This window comes from Phocoena sinus, chromosome 2 (assembly GCF_008692025.1).
Source record: "Phocoena sinus isolate mPhoSin1 chromosome 2, mPhoSin1.pri, whole genome shotgun sequence".
NCBI lineage: Eukaryota > Metazoa > Chordata > Mammalia > Artiodactyla > Phocoenidae > Phocoena > Phocoena sinus.
The window spans coordinates 92,509,533-92,526,741 of NC_045764.1; the positions used below are offsets into that span (position 1 = coordinate 92,509,533).

At 37.7% G+C, this 17,209-nt stretch overlaps 1 protein-coding gene across 12 annotated transcripts in view; it reads right to left on the minus strand.

Annotated features, from left to right (window-relative positions):
- MGA (MAX dimerization protein MGA) overlaps positions 1-17,209 on the minus strand; it is a 162,622-nt gene that overhangs the window by 37,087 nt on the left and 108,326 nt on the right. For all 12 annotated transcript variants that reach the window (XM_032621873.1, XM_032621864.1, XM_032621866.1 and 9 more), the window contains exons 6-9: positions 15,620-15,751; positions 15,299-15,403; positions 13,245-13,909; positions 11,783-12,128 (exon numbers count right to left, since the gene is read on the minus strand). In XM_032621873.1, coding sequence (XP_032477764.1) covers positions 11,783-12,128; positions 13,245-13,909; positions 15,299-15,403; positions 15,620-15,751 — 1,248 coding nt within the window. The remainder of the gene's footprint in view (positions 1-11,782; positions 12,129-13,244; positions 13,910-15,298; positions 15,404-15,619; positions 15,752-17,209) is intronic.

The following is a 17,209-nucleotide window of genomic DNA, read 5'->3' on the forward strand; positions in this document are numbered from 1 at the left end:
TAAACATTGTTGTAGACCGCAGTTCTGCTGGTTACTTAGGAGTCAAACTGCTAGATCAAGGGCATGTGAATCACCAATTTCAGTAGGTACTGTCAAACTACTTTCCAAAATGGTTATACCAATTTACATTCCCATTAGCAGTGCATGAGAGTTCCCATTTATCAAGAGTTGATATTATCAGAGGATTTTTGTTATAACCATTCTGGCAGGCATGTAGTGAATCTTGCTGTGGATGTAGTTTGCATTTCCAATTATAAATGAGATGTTCAACATCCCTCCTGGCTATTTCTAGGTCCTTGCATTTTCATATAAATTTTGGAATCAGCTTTTCAAGCTTCACATAAAAAGCTGTCAAGATTTTGATTAGGATTGCAATGAAATTACAGATGAAAAAGAGAAGGAGCACCATTACAATATTCAATTTTGCTTGCTAACAGCTTTTTGGTTTTTAATTTAAGAATGGATATTGAGAGGTTTCTGGGAAGATAGTGGAGTAGGCAGCACCGCATATATAACTCCAAATCTGAACGACAACTGTACTGACAGAATCTGTCTGATGTATTTTGAAACTCTGGAGTCTGCTGAAGGCTTACAACTTCCAGGGAAAGACCTGGACAGTAAATTTTGTGTTCAATTTCAGCTCTTGGCACAATAGCAGCTACCCATTCTTCATCCCTCCTGTCACCTGGCAGGCAGCTGGGCATGTGTTCCTGGAGCAGCTTACACACAGTGGGAGCCAGGGTGAGCAGAAAGGACCTTGTCTTCCAAATATCAGGGATCTCTGTTCTGACTGCTGCTTCTGGCAACAGAGGTGCAGACAAAGAGGCAGGAAGCCACTGCTGCTGAAGCTCCTCACACTATTGCAAGGCGTTATCCCTTTGTCTTAAGTAACTTCCAGGGGATTTAAATGGACAGCACCTTTTTCTCCTCTTCATTTTTCACTTTTTCCCCTTTTTGGGAGCCAGACACTAAAGACTAGAACACTAAAAAAACAAAACAGAACAAAAAAACCAAAACCCTGCATGTATGAGGAAAATCAGAAAGTGACTATGCATGCCCAATGAAAGGCTCAGAAAAGACCTGAGAATACCTTAAGTTTACACCTCAGGCGGATCCTTGGCAAAAAGACAGCCTACAATAATCAAAATAACAAAACAAACAAACACAAAACCCTGAGGAAGGAGAATCTGATTTCCAGAGTTACCACATTATTAGACTCAAATGTCCACTGTTCCACAAAACATCACAAGGCATACAAAGAAACAAGAAAGTATGGCCAATTCAAAAGAAAAAAATAAATCAACAAACTGTCCCTGATAAGGACCTAATGACAGATATACCAAAGACTTTAAAAACAACTGTCTTGGGGCTTCCCTGGTGGCGCAGTGGTTGAGAGTCTGCCTGCCGATGCAGGGGACACGGGTTCATGCCCCGGTCCGGGAAGATCCCATATGCCGCGGAGCCTACACGTCTGGAGCCTGTGCTCCGCAACGGGAGAGGCCACAACAGTGAGAGGCCCGCGTACCACAAAAAAAAACAAAACAAAACAAAAAAACAACTGTCTTAAAGATACTCAAAAAAATAAAGGAAGATGTGGAGAAAGTCAAGAAAACAATGTGTAAGTAAAATGGAAATACTGATAAAGAGACATAAAACCTGAAGGAAACCAAAAAGCAATCCTGGAGCTGGAAAGTACAGTAACTAAAATGAAAAATTAACTAGAGGGATTCAAAGACAGATTTGAACAGGCAAAAGAAAGAATAAGTGAACTTGAAGATCGGACAATGCAAATCATGGAGTCTGAGGAACAGGAATAAAAGAGATTAAAGACAAGTGAACAGAGCCTAAGGACCTGTGTGATACCATCAAGTGGACCAATATAGGCATCACAGGCATTCCAGAGAGACAAGAGAAAAAGAAATGGGCAGAGAGAACATCTGAAGAAATAACAGTTGAAAACTTTCAAACTTCAAGGAAAGACATGAATATAAACATCCAGAAAGCCCAACAAATTCCAAGATGAACTCACAGAGACCCACACTGAGACATATTATAATCAAACTTTCAAAAGAGAAAGACAAGCAGCAAGAGAGAAACGAATCATCACAAGGGATCCTCAATAGAAATATGAGCAGATTACTCATCTGAAACTTTGGAAGCCACCAGACAGTGAGCTGATCTATTCAAATTGCTAAAATCCTGTATGTGGCAAAACTGTCCTTCAATAGTGAGGGAGAAATTAAGAAATTCTCAGATAAACAAAAGCTGAGGTAGTTCATGACCATTAAACCTGCCTGCAAAAAATATTCAAGGGAGTTCTGCAAGGTGAAATGAAAGGACACTAGACAATAATTCAAACTTATACGGAAAAATAAAAGATCTCACTACAGGTAAATACATGGGCAATTATAAAAGCCAGTATTATTATAACAATGGTTTGTAACTGCACTTTCCATTTTCTACAGGATTTGAGAGAGTAATACATTTAAAGGGAAAAAACCATTACTATGAAAGTTAGTATTACTGTATTTTTAGTTTATAACTCCAAATCTTGTTTTCTACATAATTTAAGAATTAAGGCACTGGGCTTCCCTGGTGGCACAGTGGTTGAGAGTCTGCCTGCCGATGCAGGGGACACGGGTTCGTGCCCTGGTCCAGGAAGATCCCACATGCCGCGGAGCGGCTGGGCCCGTGAGCCATGGCTGCTGAGCCTGTGCGTCCGGAGCCTGTTCCTCTGCAACGGGATAGGCCACAACAGTGAGAGGCCCGCGTATCGCAAAAAAAAAAAAAAAAAAAAGAATTAAGGTACTTTAAAAAATTGTTTATGTTTTTGAGCACACAATGTATAAATATGTAATACTGTGACATCAACAACCAAAAGGTATGGAAACATAGCTATAAAGGAGAAGAGTTTTTCTATGTTATTCAAGTTAAGCTGGTATAAATTCAAATTAGAATGCTATAACTTCAGGATGGTAAATGTAACCCCTATGGTAAGCACAAAAAAATTGCTATAGAATACCCATAAAGGAAATAAGGAAAAAATTTAAACATTTCACAACAAAATATCAACTAAACACAAAATAATACAGTAATGCAGGAAATGAGGAACTAAAGAGTTTTAAGGCATATAGAAAACAAACAGCACAATGACAGAAGTCCCTCCTTATTATCAATAATTATTTTAAATGTAAATAGATTAAATTCTCCCATCAAAAGAAAGATTGGCAGAATTGATTAAAAAAACGCATGATCCAACTATACCCTCAAGTGTACAAGAGACTCACTTGAGAGCCAAAGATACAAACAGGTTGAAAGTGAAAGGATGGAAAATGATATTCCATGTAAGTAATAACTAAAAGAGAACAGGGATGGCTACACCAAGATCAGACAAAGTAAACATTAAATCAAAAAAGGTTGCAAGAGACAAAGAAGGACATTATATATTAATAAAAGGTTGAATCCATCCAGAAGAAACTATCACAAACATTTACACACCTGATGACAGACCATCAAAATACGTGATGCAAAAACTAACAGAATTGTATTAGATGGCATCTTCTTCCTTCATAACGCTGTTTTGCCTATATTGAAAATCTGTAGTTTAGTGTAGCAACCTTCATTAATTATGTGAGATAGATCTGGATAACTTGCTGCAGCTTCTGTATCAGCACTTGCTGCTTCTCCTTGCACTTTTATGTTATTGAGACAGCTTCTTTCCATAAACCTCAAGAACCAAGCACAGCACAGCTAGCTTCAAACTTTTCTTCTGCAGCTTCTTCACCTCTCTCAGCAGCCTTCATAGAATTGAAGAGAGTTAGGGCCTTGCTCTGGATTAGGCTTTGGCTTAAGGGAATGTTGTGACTGGTTTGATATTCTATTCAAACCACTTAAACTTTCTGAATGTCAGCAATAAGACTGTCTCGATTTCTTATTATTCATGTGTTCACTGGAGTAGCATTTTTAATTTCCTTCAAGAACTTTTCCTTTGCATTCACAACTTGGCTAACTGGTGCAAGAGGCCTAGCTTTCAGCCCATCTCAGCTTTTGACATGCCCTCATCACTAAGCTTAATCATTTCCAACTTTGATTTAAAATGAGAAATGTAAGACTCTTCTTTTCACCTGAAAACTTAGATGCCATTGTAGGGTTATTAATCGGCCTAATTTCAATATTGTTGTGTCTCAGAGAATAGGGAGGTCAAGGAGAGGGAGAGAGATGGGAAATAGCCAGTAGCTAGAGTAGTCAGAACATACACAACATTTATTAAATTTGCCATCTTATATCAGTGCAGTTCCTAGAGCCTCAAAACAATTACATTAGTAACATCAGAGGTCACTGATCAAGGATCACCAAAACAAGTGTAATTATAATGAAAAAGTTTGAAATATTGTGAGAATTACCGAACTACAACACAAAGACATGAAGGGAGCATATGTTGCTGGAAAAAATGGTGCCAACAGACTTGCTGGACGCCAGATTGCCACAAACCTTCAATCTATAAAAACTGCAGTATCTGCAAAGCACAATAAAGCCAAGTGCAATAGAATGAGGTATGTGAATGTCTTTTTCTTTAACCCAATTACGTCAGCTTTATAGTTAAGTCTTAAAATCAGGTAGTGTAAGTCTATCAACTATGTTCTTTATCAAAGTTGTTTATTAAAGGACTATTCTAAGTCCTTTGTTTTCCATATAAATTTTAGAAACAACTCGCTAATTTCTACCAGAAGAAGCCTGTTGAGGTTTTGATTGGAACAGCATCAAATTTATAAATCAATCTGAGGAAAACTGTATCTTACCAACAGAGTCCTCTGATGCATGAAAACTGTGTACCTCTCCATTTACTTAGATCTTTTAAAGTGCTCTAAGCACTTTTTAGTATAAAGTGTTTTTTTTTGCAACTTATCCTTAAGCATTTCATTTCTTTGTATGTTCTTTAAATGGTATTTTTAACTCCAATGTCCAGTAGTTCATTGGTATATATACAAATACACTGTATACTGACATTGTTGTATGCTATAACCTCACTAAACTAACTTACAGTCCTAGTAGCTTTTTTGTAGATTCCCTAGAATTTCCCTATCTATGAAAAAGCCAATTTTATTTCTTCCTTTCCAACCTGGATGCATTTTCTTTTTCATGCCTTACTGCACTGGCTAGAATGTATGATGTTAAACAGACATGATGAAAGAGGACAATATTCCTCACTCCTAATCTCTGGGGAAAAGCACTCAGCACCATTAGTACATTGGCTGTAGAGGTGTTTTTTGTTTTTGTTTGCGTTATAATATTTATTTATTTATTTGGTTATGACAGGTCTTAGTTGTGGCTCGCGGGTTCCTTAGTTACGGCACTTGGGTTCCTTAGTTGTGGCATGTGAACTCTTACTTGCGGCATGCATGTGGGATCTAGTTCCCTGACCAGGGATCGAAACCAGGCCCCCTACATTGGGAGTGCAAAATCTTATCCACTGCGCCACCAGGGATGTCCCTGTAGAGTTTTTTATAGATGCTCCTTATCAGGTTGAGGAAGTCTCCTTCTATTCCTAGGGTGCTTAAGAACTTTTACCAGAAATGGATTTTGTCAATTTTTCAAAATATCTATTGAAATTATGGCATTTTTTAAAAAGTTTGTTATGGTAACGGTGAACTACAGTGATTATTTTCAGGTGTTAAATTAACCCTGCAGAGCTGGAATAAACCCCACTAGGCCATGATGTACTTATCCTTCAAATATACTCTTGGATTTGATTTGCTAAATTTTCATTTATATATATATATATATATATATACACACATACATATATATATTCATTCCTCAGGGATATTACTCTACCGTTCTATTGTAATGTCTTTTTCTGGTTTGAGTATGAGGGTAATGCTGGCCTCATAGAATAAAACCATTTTACGGAAGTGTTTGTGTAGACTCGATATTATTTCTTCCTTAAACAGTTTTGTAGAATTAACCATGAAGACATCTGGAACTGGTGTCATTATTGTGGGAGTTTTCACTACAAGTTCACAGGTACAGGGCTAAGCAATTATTTATTTCTTCTTAAGTGAGTCTGGTAGCTTTGTATCTTTCAAAAAATTTGTTCATTTCATCTAAATTGTCCAACTTATTGGCATAAAATTGTTCCTAATATTTCCTTATTATCCTTTTAAAGTCTGCAGTAATGTTACTTCTCATTCCTGATACTGGTAATTTTTGTGTTCTTTTTTCCTAATCAGTTTCCTACAGATATCAATTTTATTGATCTCTTTACATAAAGTTAACTCGTAGGTATACATCTCCAACAAAATTCTAAGTGGGCTGAGAAAGGAGGAACACCAGATTTGTAATCCTTTGTCATGGTACAACCCGCAGCTAAGCACAGTGCTTTTATATCAATACCACCTGCAGTATTTTTAGGCCAATGCAAGAGTAAACAGGTGATAAGAGTGAAGGCCAAATTGCAGAAATTGTATCTTACACAGTAGAAAAAACACAAAGACTTGGAAAACTTGGGTTCAAATCCCTACCGCTCAAATCCCTACCGCAATGTGACCTTGAGGAAGAAGTCACTTAAACGCTCTAAGCACTCAGTTAGTGTATTTGTAAAATGGAGAAACCTCCTTATCACAAAAGGTTGCAAGATTTAAATGACATACCCTTATACAGTGCTCTTCACAAAGACTGTCTAATAACGTTAATATCCCTCTGTTCACATCAATGGATTAATGGGCCACTAATGGCAGAACAATTTTTAAGTCTATTACAATGACAAAAAAGCTATCATCAAATGCCTAGATTTCATGCATCAAAAACAATAATTTTTAATTTATACATTAACTACAGAATAAATACACAAACACGAAAAAAGTCAAGCTGTACAAAATGACACAAAAATGAAAGGCAAGTCTTCCACCATACCCAGTGTCACAGTCCCCACGACTGACTACTTGTAACCATTTGTGTTTAGTTTTGGTGGTTACCTCAATAATCCTAAATCAAACACTTTCCCCTCAACTCCATGATTTAGCAGTGGCTAAGGACTCAAGTGTGATGAAAGATAAGGAAATTAGCATCCTAAACCTACTCCACTTTTCATCTTCTGCCAGTTATAGAGCTACTTTCACATTGTCATGGTTTATAGCACTGATTTCTGTTCTAAAATTCTATTTGGAACTTTAGCAATTTGTATATGCCAATTCTAAAAATCAAAATACCAATACATTTGCTTACAAAATTATGCTTATGTGATCAATCCTTGTAGAATCAACTAATGTGACTGACCCCTTAGAGGAAGAAAATGTAATTCTATACCACTAAATTTGTTGAAACTGTCCAACAGATTCTCTTTTCTTATACTCTTAATTGCTCAAAATTTTACCAAAAATTGTATTGGTTCATAGTTGGACCATAATTTTCCTGTACAAATTTTTTCCTTTCAGTGTTCTTAATTGTTTTTTTTTTAATTGATGAAGGTGGCATGAATCTTCACCTAAACATTAATCATCCAGGTTCTTAACCATGTCATTTCTTAAAATAAACCTAATATTCTCTTAAAGATAGTCTTCTAAGCATCTTTTGATTTTCTACTTTAGCTTTTTTTTTTTTTTTTTTTTTGCGGTACGCAGGCCTCTCACTGTTGTGGCCTCTCCCGTTGTGGGGCACAGGCTCCGGACGCGCAGGCTCAACGGCCATGGCTCACGGGCCCAGCCACTCCACGGCATGTGGGATCTTCCCGGACCGGGGCACAAACCTGTGTCCCCTGCATCGGCAGGCAGACTCTCAACCACTGCGCCACCAGGGAAGCCCTGATTTTCTACTTTAAATTAGACTACTTGCTTTCTAGTCTTGCTTTGTAGTTGTCATCCTAAGATTGTTTTCTCCCCCTCTTGGGCTGGGTCCACAATTCACTAGATGTTATCTCATGCTTCTTGAATTTTTTGTTTTCCATTTTCTGGAGCACAACCTCAAGAAATTCACCAGGAGACTGCAAGAGATCAACTTCCTACATCCTGATTGTATGTTTTAATATATCTCTATCTCATGCATAATTATAAATTATGATTTATAATTTGGCCAAGAATGCTAGGTTAAAAATTCATCCAATCCCCACTTGACTCTAATTTTTTGTTTGGGGGGGGGGGCTTAGTCGGGTCTTAGTTGCATCACACAGGATCTTTCATTGCAGTGTGCAGGCTCCTCGCTGTGGCACGTGGGCTTCTCTCTAGTTGTGGTGCGTGAGCTCCAGAGCGAGTGGGCTCTGTAGTTGTGGCGCACGGGCTTCCAGTTGCCCCAAGGCATACGGGATCCTCCCCGACGAGGGACTGAACCTGCATCCCCTGCATTGGAAGGCGAATGCTCAACCACTGGACCACTAGGGAAGTCCCTAGACTCTGATTTTAGAAACAATGATGCAAACGTCCAGTGTTACTTTGATATCAAACTGATTCTAAATCCTTCCTAGGAAAAGTGCCTTCTCTTTAAAAGAGTTCAGGATATCTTCTTCACCCTCAATGCTCTGAAACGTCAGAAGATTGTGTCTAGATAGAGTCACCTTAAAATTATTTCTGCCTGGTATTCAGTGGGCCCTTTAAATCAGAAGTGTCATGTCCTTCAGCTCCGAGACATTTTCTACCATCATTTCTTTTTTTTTTTTTCTTTTTGGGCCATGCTGCACAGCATGCAGGATCTTAGTTCCCTGACCAGGGATCAAACCCTCACCCCCCGCAGTGGAAGCACGGAGTCTTAACCACTGGACCACCAGGGAAGTGCCTCCACCATCATTTCTTTGAGTAATTTCTCTCTTCCATTTCTCTCCTCACTTTCTCCAACTCCTTTAAATCCCAGCAATTTTTTTTCTCGTTTTCCTATCTTTTTGCAAAACATACTGATAAATTTCTTCAACTTCTTCCAGTTTTTGTATTTATTTTTGTTTGTTTGTTTTCGGTCTCAGCAACATTTCTGTCTCCAAGAACTCTTCGCTATTTCTACTCCTTTTACAGAGCAATCATAACACAATATCTTCCCTCCTTTCCTCACTGTCCCCTAACAGTACAAGAAAATTAACAGCTCCTAGAGCAGAGTAGACCATGTCTTTCAGTAAGGACTATACCAGTGAGAAAACCCAAATATACTATGCTGATTGGCTGCCTTCTGGAGTTTAACTCTGATTAAGACACAGGGTAAAGACTCTACCAAGAAAGCAAAGTAATAAACCTAACAGATACACAGTATTCCTACTGCTGTGGCTTTTGTAACTTATTTCTGTTGCTTTGAAATGGAAAAGTGTTGCTGTAAGTACAGGATGGGAATAAACTCAATAAGGAGATATGGATAAAACTAAATTAATAATTTTGTATTATATTTCATTTTAAACCTTTTAAATCGTATTTACAGAAAGATCATTTAGGTATATGAAGGTAGTACCTTATTTAAACACTGAAATACCAATTAAAACAGCCTGGCGCTGGTCACAAAATGGACAGCAGAAACCAAAAACAGACCCAAACACTGGTATATTTTAATTTCCTGTATCACAGGTGACATTTTAAACCAGTAAGGAAAGTATTTATTCTCAACAAGTGATGGTACAACTAGCTAGCCATTTGGGGGAAAAATGAAGCTCTACGACAAATCTCACATCAAATAAATTCCAGATATATTAACAATTTAATTTTTTAAGCCCATTTATTAATCTAAATATTTTAAAATCTTGAGGATAGAGAAGGATTTTCTAAAGAACCAAAACCTTAAAAAGAAGAGACCGCCAGATTAATCTCTGATTTCCCTTTGTCAGGGGAGGTGGGAAGACCTTTGAACAAAATTAAAATATAAATTACAAAATTACAACCTGGAAAAAAATAAAACTCTTGGAAATATATGGGGAAAAAAACAAAGCCACTCCAATAAAAGTTAGCAAAGAATTTTAAAAAGCAATTTATAGAACAAAGTTTATGACAAATGGTCAATAAACCTATCACTGAAGAAATATAAATTTAAGACAAGACATCAATTTCTGCCTATTAGTTTGAATATCCAATGTTAAGAATATAGAAGTGGGCTTCCCTGGTGGCACAGTGGTTAAGAATCTGCCTGCCAATGCAGGGGACACGGGTTTGAGCCCTGGTCTGGGAAGATCCCACATGCCACAGAGCAACTAAGCCCGTGCACCACAACTACTGAGCCTGTGCTCTAGAGCCCACGAGCCCAATTACTGACCCCAGGCACATCTACTAAAGCCCACATGCTCTGGAGCCCGTGCTCCGCAACAAGAGAAGCCGCCACAATGAGAAGCCCGCGCACTGCAACAAAGAGTAGCCCCCGCTCGCTGCAACTAGAAGAAAGCCCACGCGTAGCAAAGATGACCCAACACAGCCAGAAAAAAAAAAAAAAAAAAGAATATAGAAGTGGCACTATCCAACTACTGGTAAATGTGTAGTTGGTATAATTCTAGCAACATTTATAAATGTTTAGAAAGCACTCACTGTCACAGCAATTCCACTTTTAATAGCCTATACTGAACATGGATGTTCATCACCGTACTATTTGAAAACCCATAAAGGTTAAATGTCCAGCCAAAAGGACTGTAATAATAAGAAGGTATTAAAACTAAAATAGTAATATAGAGTTGCACTTGTTAATATGGAAAGCAGAACATGACTTTATGATATGAAATTTCTATAAGTTACCACATACACAGTAGTTCCATTTCTATAAAAATATATACGTAGGCACACAAGTGGATTAATAGAAAATCTTGGAAGAATATACGTAAAAATATTAATTATCTAATCTAACTGAAGTACATGGCAAGCAATTAACAAATGTAAATATAAACTGCCAAAAATGGAATATTAATCCTCTAATAAACTAAGAAGCAAGGAACTCTTCAATTACATGGTAAAATTATAGTCAGTCTATTTAAACAAAATAAAAAGATACAATAGGAAGGAAAAAAAGTCAAAAATGAAATATGTAACTTGAATCTACATAACATTATACCAAAAAGGAAAAGCTTTTCAAAAGAGTACGTAATGCTCAACTCAGTTATGCCCTTATTCTGTCCCCAAATCTCCAAGCAACTGATGAGTGGCTCTAACCATGACCTCTGCAAACTTCTTCCTTTAGAAAATAAAATGACGTGTGCTGGCTGACTTGATTGTGGTAATTATTTCACAAAGTATACATGTGTCAAATTACAATGTTGTACACTTTAAGTATGTGCAATTTGTCAATTATACCTAAATTCAGCTTGGTAAAAAAAAGAAAATGATGGATTACCATGATCATCTGTATATTCAAAGAACATGGGGATGTGAAGTGAGGGAGTGGGGGCAAGACACAGAAAAAAAGATGAAGCCTCAAAGGCATTCTGAAAATCCAAATAAGAGAATGATTCAAATTTAGCACAAAAAAGCTATCTTCAAGAGAAAATTTCAATTTAAAAAAAGGCATGCGTGCACAGTTTTGTGTATGTCGCACGTGCCATATAGAAAGAGCATTTTAAGGATAATAAGAAATTCTTATGAGATCACTGATTAGGATTAAAGTAAGTAATATTTGAAATACGTTTTCAAATAACCATACTTTTCCTCTTTTCTCTTTTTTTTTTTTTTTTGGCCACACCGTGTGGCATGAGGGATCTTAGTTCCCCAACCAGGGATTGAACCCGTGCCCCCTGCCTTGGAAGCAAAAAGTCTTAACCACTGAACCACCGGGTAAGTCCTGAAATAACCATACTTTTCTTAAAAAAAAAAAAACTATACTATTTTAACTCTCAATCAATACTCACTGTATTCTAGCTTCTTTCTCTTCTTTTTCTCTTTCAATTGTTCTTCCTCCTCCCTGACTCCCTCTTCTTCTTCTCTTTGCTCCTCGCCCAAATTATCGTAAAATACTGGATCACGATGAGCAGTCTTCCTCTGGAAATGCTTAGTTTTGGATCCCCCTTTAACAAGTACAACTTTTCTTTTCAAACAAGTGCAGCCAAACATGCAGTCTGGTCGGCGGCAGTGAGCAGGCTGGCGCTTCTCCAAAGCTAGACTTGAACATACACAACCCAATCGACAGAAGTCATTGTTGCATGGAGGGGCTCGTTTCCTTATGATCGTGTGGATGGGTTTAGTTTTGAGAGATGCCTAAAGTTAAAGTAGAATATTATACATCTACTAAATCATCCCCTAACAACTTACAGTCATATACTGGTCTGCCTTCTCCAACTCTGAGCAGTACAAGATTAGTGCAGATTCAAAGGACAAATGATGAATATAAACAGAACTCTAAGCAATCTCCCACTCTAATGCATAGCACTGACAAGAAAGAGAATATTTTAATTCATTATGAGCCAAAATATCAACAAGGATGAATGTATTCTCAATAGAAATCATGCATAATGTTCTATAGCAAGGGTTGACAAACTTAAGGTCCATGGGCCAAATCCTAACTAAAGTTTCATTGGAACACAGCCAGGTTCACTCCTTTACATAACATCTATGGCATTAGAGTAGCAGAGCTGAGTAACTGCAACAGAGACTGTATGGCCTGCAAAGCCTAAAATATTTACTATCTGCCCCTTTACATAAATAGTTTACTGACCCCTGCTCTATGATAATTAATAAAAAGAGAACATTATAATACATGCATAAAAGTCTTTAGGAATGATTGATTATAAAGGACACAATCTGTATTTTGTCCCAACATCTGATGATCTTCAGCTCTAGAATTTAGTCACAGAATTTAAAAAATGGAAAGTACAGAAATTTCATGACAAAAAAATTACCCACGTGCTGCTGTATCATTTCACATGCACTGATGCTGCTAACACAGGTGAATCAATAATTAATGAAATTTTCTTAATATAAAATTTTTCTCTGTAGGTTTATAATTTGGGGGATTTTTCTGGAATTTAATACCATCTAAGCAGAGTTTTTAAAGCTGTTTTAACAAAATCAGTAAATGTACTTGACCACATGCTGGAGAATGAAATTAGGAAAGTTCAGAATGGCCAGCTGCCTTTACACAGGAGAGGGACAATTCAAAAGCACAATTGTACAGTCTCCCTCTGCTGGCAGGAGGAATCTACACATGGTGTCTAGTTGATAAAGAAGAACAAACGTGGAAGACATTTCCTTAGTTGTCACTAAGGTAACTAAAAGCCCCATCCTCCTGTCAAAAAGCCCCATTCCCATTTCTCCTGACTACCTAATTCTCTCTAGCCAAGACTAATATGCTTCTGGAAAACAACAGATACTTACTTGAGCCGTAAGCAGAGTTGTTAAGGATACATCTGCTCGCTCTTCAGTGATATAGGTCCTTGGTTTTCCTTCCCAAAGTGCACAGTCTTCCAGATCCATTAGCTTCACTTGAGATTTAGACAATCCTGGAGGGCGAGTGCCCTGTTGCTGCTGCTGCTGCTGCTGTTGGTGTGCCTGCCGCAAACTAATCTGCTTTGGAAATGTATTTTCATCTAAAGTTGGCACAACCAAGTTATTCACCCGATTTTCTGAGATGGTGGTTGAAGAATTCTTGGTAACCTTATCTCCCGGAATAGTATGACTATGTTTCTGCTTTGGTGAAACAGGGTATGGTAAAATGGATTTATAAGATGATTTAGTTCGGCCACTGAAAGGTGCCTGTTTGTTTTGAGACTTTGCCTTTCGAGAGACAGAGGGTACAGAATGAGGCTTCAAAGAGTAAGAGGTAGAAGGGGAAATGGTAGATTGCTTCTTCAGTACACTATCAAGTGTTCGAACATAGCTGGTACTCTTGGTGGGAAGCTGGTATACCACAGGAGATGTAGGAGCATTAGAAGAGAAACCCATGCTTGTTTCCATCAGCTTGCCTTCATTTTCCAAGTACTCATCCAGCTTATCACTGCAGAAAGCAGAACGGTTTTTCAACGAACCTTCTGAATTTCCACCTAGAAATAAAGAGACACAGATACTTAAATCCAGGACAGATCTTTATATATATAGAAAAATATACTTAAAAAGGCCAGGAGCAGGGGCTTCCCTGGTGGCGCAGTGGTTAAGAATCCGCCTGCCAATGCAGGGGACATGGGTTTGATCCCTGTTCCGGGAAGATCCCACATGTCACGGAGCAACTAAGCCCATGCGCCACAACTACTGAGCCTGTGCTCTAGAGCCCACGAGCCACAACTACTGAGCCCACGTGCCACAGCTACTGAAGCCCGCGCGTCTAGACCCCACGCTCTGCAACAAGAGAAGCCACCACAATGAGAAGCCCGCGCACCAGAACGAAGAGCAGCCCCCGCTCCCTGCCAACTACAGAAAGCCTGTGCGCAGCAACGAAGACCCAACTCAGCCAAAAATTAATTAAATTTTTTTAAAAAAGGCCAGGAGCATTAATTTATAAGCCACTAAATCTTCCAAACTATCCTTCCTCGGAAGTAAGGAAAAATATAAAATATAAAGCCAAGTAAAGACACTGAATGTCATATACTAATTACATTAAAGTCCATTATCTAAAATTATCTTATTACATATATTTAACATTAATTTTGCAAAGTGCTAACAATAGTAATAATTAACACTAAGAGTCGACAACCTCTTAGGACCTTAGTATAGAGATGAGACATAAATAAAAACATAAATGCAAAAACTATACTTAAATTTGACCTCAACAGAACACCAAGAGGTTACTTAAGGGATTGCAATACCTGAATTCTGACACAAAACACAAGGGAAGAGGATAAGGGCACCAGAAGAGGAGTATAAAATTTAGTTTTTATGGAACAAGAAAAAGCAAGTTTAGTAGAAAGACAAGCATTACACTATGATAACACTACGAAGATTCAAAGATGAGAAAAACTGTATTGGACAAATGGTAAATTTATCTGGCTAGAGTGTAACTGCAAACAAGTGTAATGGGAAAGGAAAAGCACTAAGAAAGGAGACCAATAAGCATACAGTCAAAATTCAGATTTTAGATTAGATTTAGAAGTTTATTTTGAAGTACTACAATGCTATTGGGAATCACCATACAGCTCTGAAGTACACAGTTCTGAAATAATGCTTGAGAATGATGCTTTTTATACCTGTAGGAACCAAAAGGAAGTGCACTTTGAAAAGGCTGCAAGGATTATTTAAGCCTGATATGGTTAGTGACTGAACCGCAGGATGGGGACTATGGGACACAGAAAATGAACAAAAACAGCCAAGACAATTATTTTCAGTATATTTTAAAGCATGGAAAGGAGATAAAGAAAAACAACCAAGGCTTACTTTTAATAAAAGTCTTTGGCCACATGTTTCAGAATGTATTTATAAATTTTTAAAAAGCTGATTACCTTCATTCCTAGATGCAGAAGCACTATGAAACTTTCCCCTCCATCCCTTGATCTTGGTGAAGTCATTAGTCTTCCCTGTCCTAGAAACAAAGGGAAATCCAGCATCTATAAAAGAAAAAGTAAAAAAGATGATCAAAATTCTAGCAAGCCAATATTTAATATCTAATTAGCTACTAAAATTTCATCTAAAATGTATAAATCATCATTAAGACTCATCACTAGATAAAAGATCTACATTAGAGTACCCTATATGTCTGTAACAATGGTAGCATTTTATTTTTATCACAAATTTGTTTGACTTTACAAACGCTACGCACTCACCAGGTGAGGCAGGGTTGGTTCCTGTAAGGTTCCAGAAAGGAAAGCTAGTGGCTGGAGCCAAAGGTAGCTGTACTCCCAAGTATTTAAGATCAATACTCATTGCTGGATCCACTGAATTCAATTTTAAGCCAACTACAAGAAAAAAGGACCACAAATCATTTTGTTTTTTTTTAATCTTTGGTTGGGGGGTGGGGTGGGGTGAGGTAGGGGGATAATAGAGATCAAGAAAAAGTGGAGAACAGAAATGATGAAATAAAAATTGAAAGTGACAGATTTTAAGGTGGCCTCATGATCCTCACCTCCTGGGTATTACATATTTGCATACTCCTCCCCTTCCCTTCTTGAGTGTGGGTGAGGCCTGTGATTTGCTTCTGATGGAATGTAGCAAAAGGGGCAGGATGTACATACATGATTATGTGTATGTGATAATATAGGAGTAAGTATATCACCCACCCATCCTGCTAGAGCTACAAGGATATAAATTCTGCCAACAATCTGAGGGAAACTGGAAGCAGATCCCTCCCCAGTCAAGCCTTTGATGAGGAACCAGGTCTGACATCTTGATTGCAGCCTTGTGAGACCCTAAGAAGAGGACCCAGTTAAGCCATGCCCAAACACCTGACCCACAGAACTTTGAGACAGTAAATGTGTTGTTTTAAGGTACTAAGTTTGTGGGAATTTGTTAAGCAACAATAGATAACTAATACATAAACATAGCAGAATTCAGATCTTTTGTACTTTAACGCTTTGTAGCCGAGATTTCCTAGGACCTCTAATACAAACTTGCCATAGTCTGTGCTTCTGGCCTAATTAAGGCTACTAATTCTTTAGTTATTATTACTGATATTTATGGTTAATGGAGCCTATAAATACTATGGCTTATTTGTAGGTTAAGAGGCAATCTTTTGGGAAAACATTTATTTTACATCTTTTTTTTTTTTTGGTTAACATTTTACATCTAAGATTTGTCTATGTTGACACATTTATCTCTGCATGATTTATTTTCACTGTTGTACACTATTCCAGATTATGAATTACTCCAATTTATTAACCATTCTCCTCGTAGTGAGAATTGTTTCCTATTTTAAACTATTACAAACAATGCTGCAGTATAACTGTACATCTTGTACAAGAATGTACATCACACACATGAACATGTATGAAAGCTTCTCTAGTGCACTGAGCTTTTCCTTATGGCATTTACCCAAGAGCGGAATTGCTATGTAATGGGATATGTTCATCTTCAATTTACTGGATACTGTGTTTGACATATATGTGGCTGCCCAAAATATTCTGAGAACCTTTCCTATAGCTATTACTTTTCCACATTATAACCCCCACCTCTTCAAGGAAGAGGTGTTAAAACACAGATGCAGCCATAAAAGGCTTCAATTTAGAAGAGAGCACCATGAGGAAAGGAATACTGTGCAGAACTGTATTAATGAGAGTGACAGTGTTTGGCCAAGTTAAGAACTTTTAGAGGTAAGAGTAACCAACATCCTAGCTGTAGTATACTGTGTTCAGTGTCCATATTGAAAATGGTGGTAATTGCCCAATGTTGTGAGATTGCTGGTATGAGCTCTTGGGGAA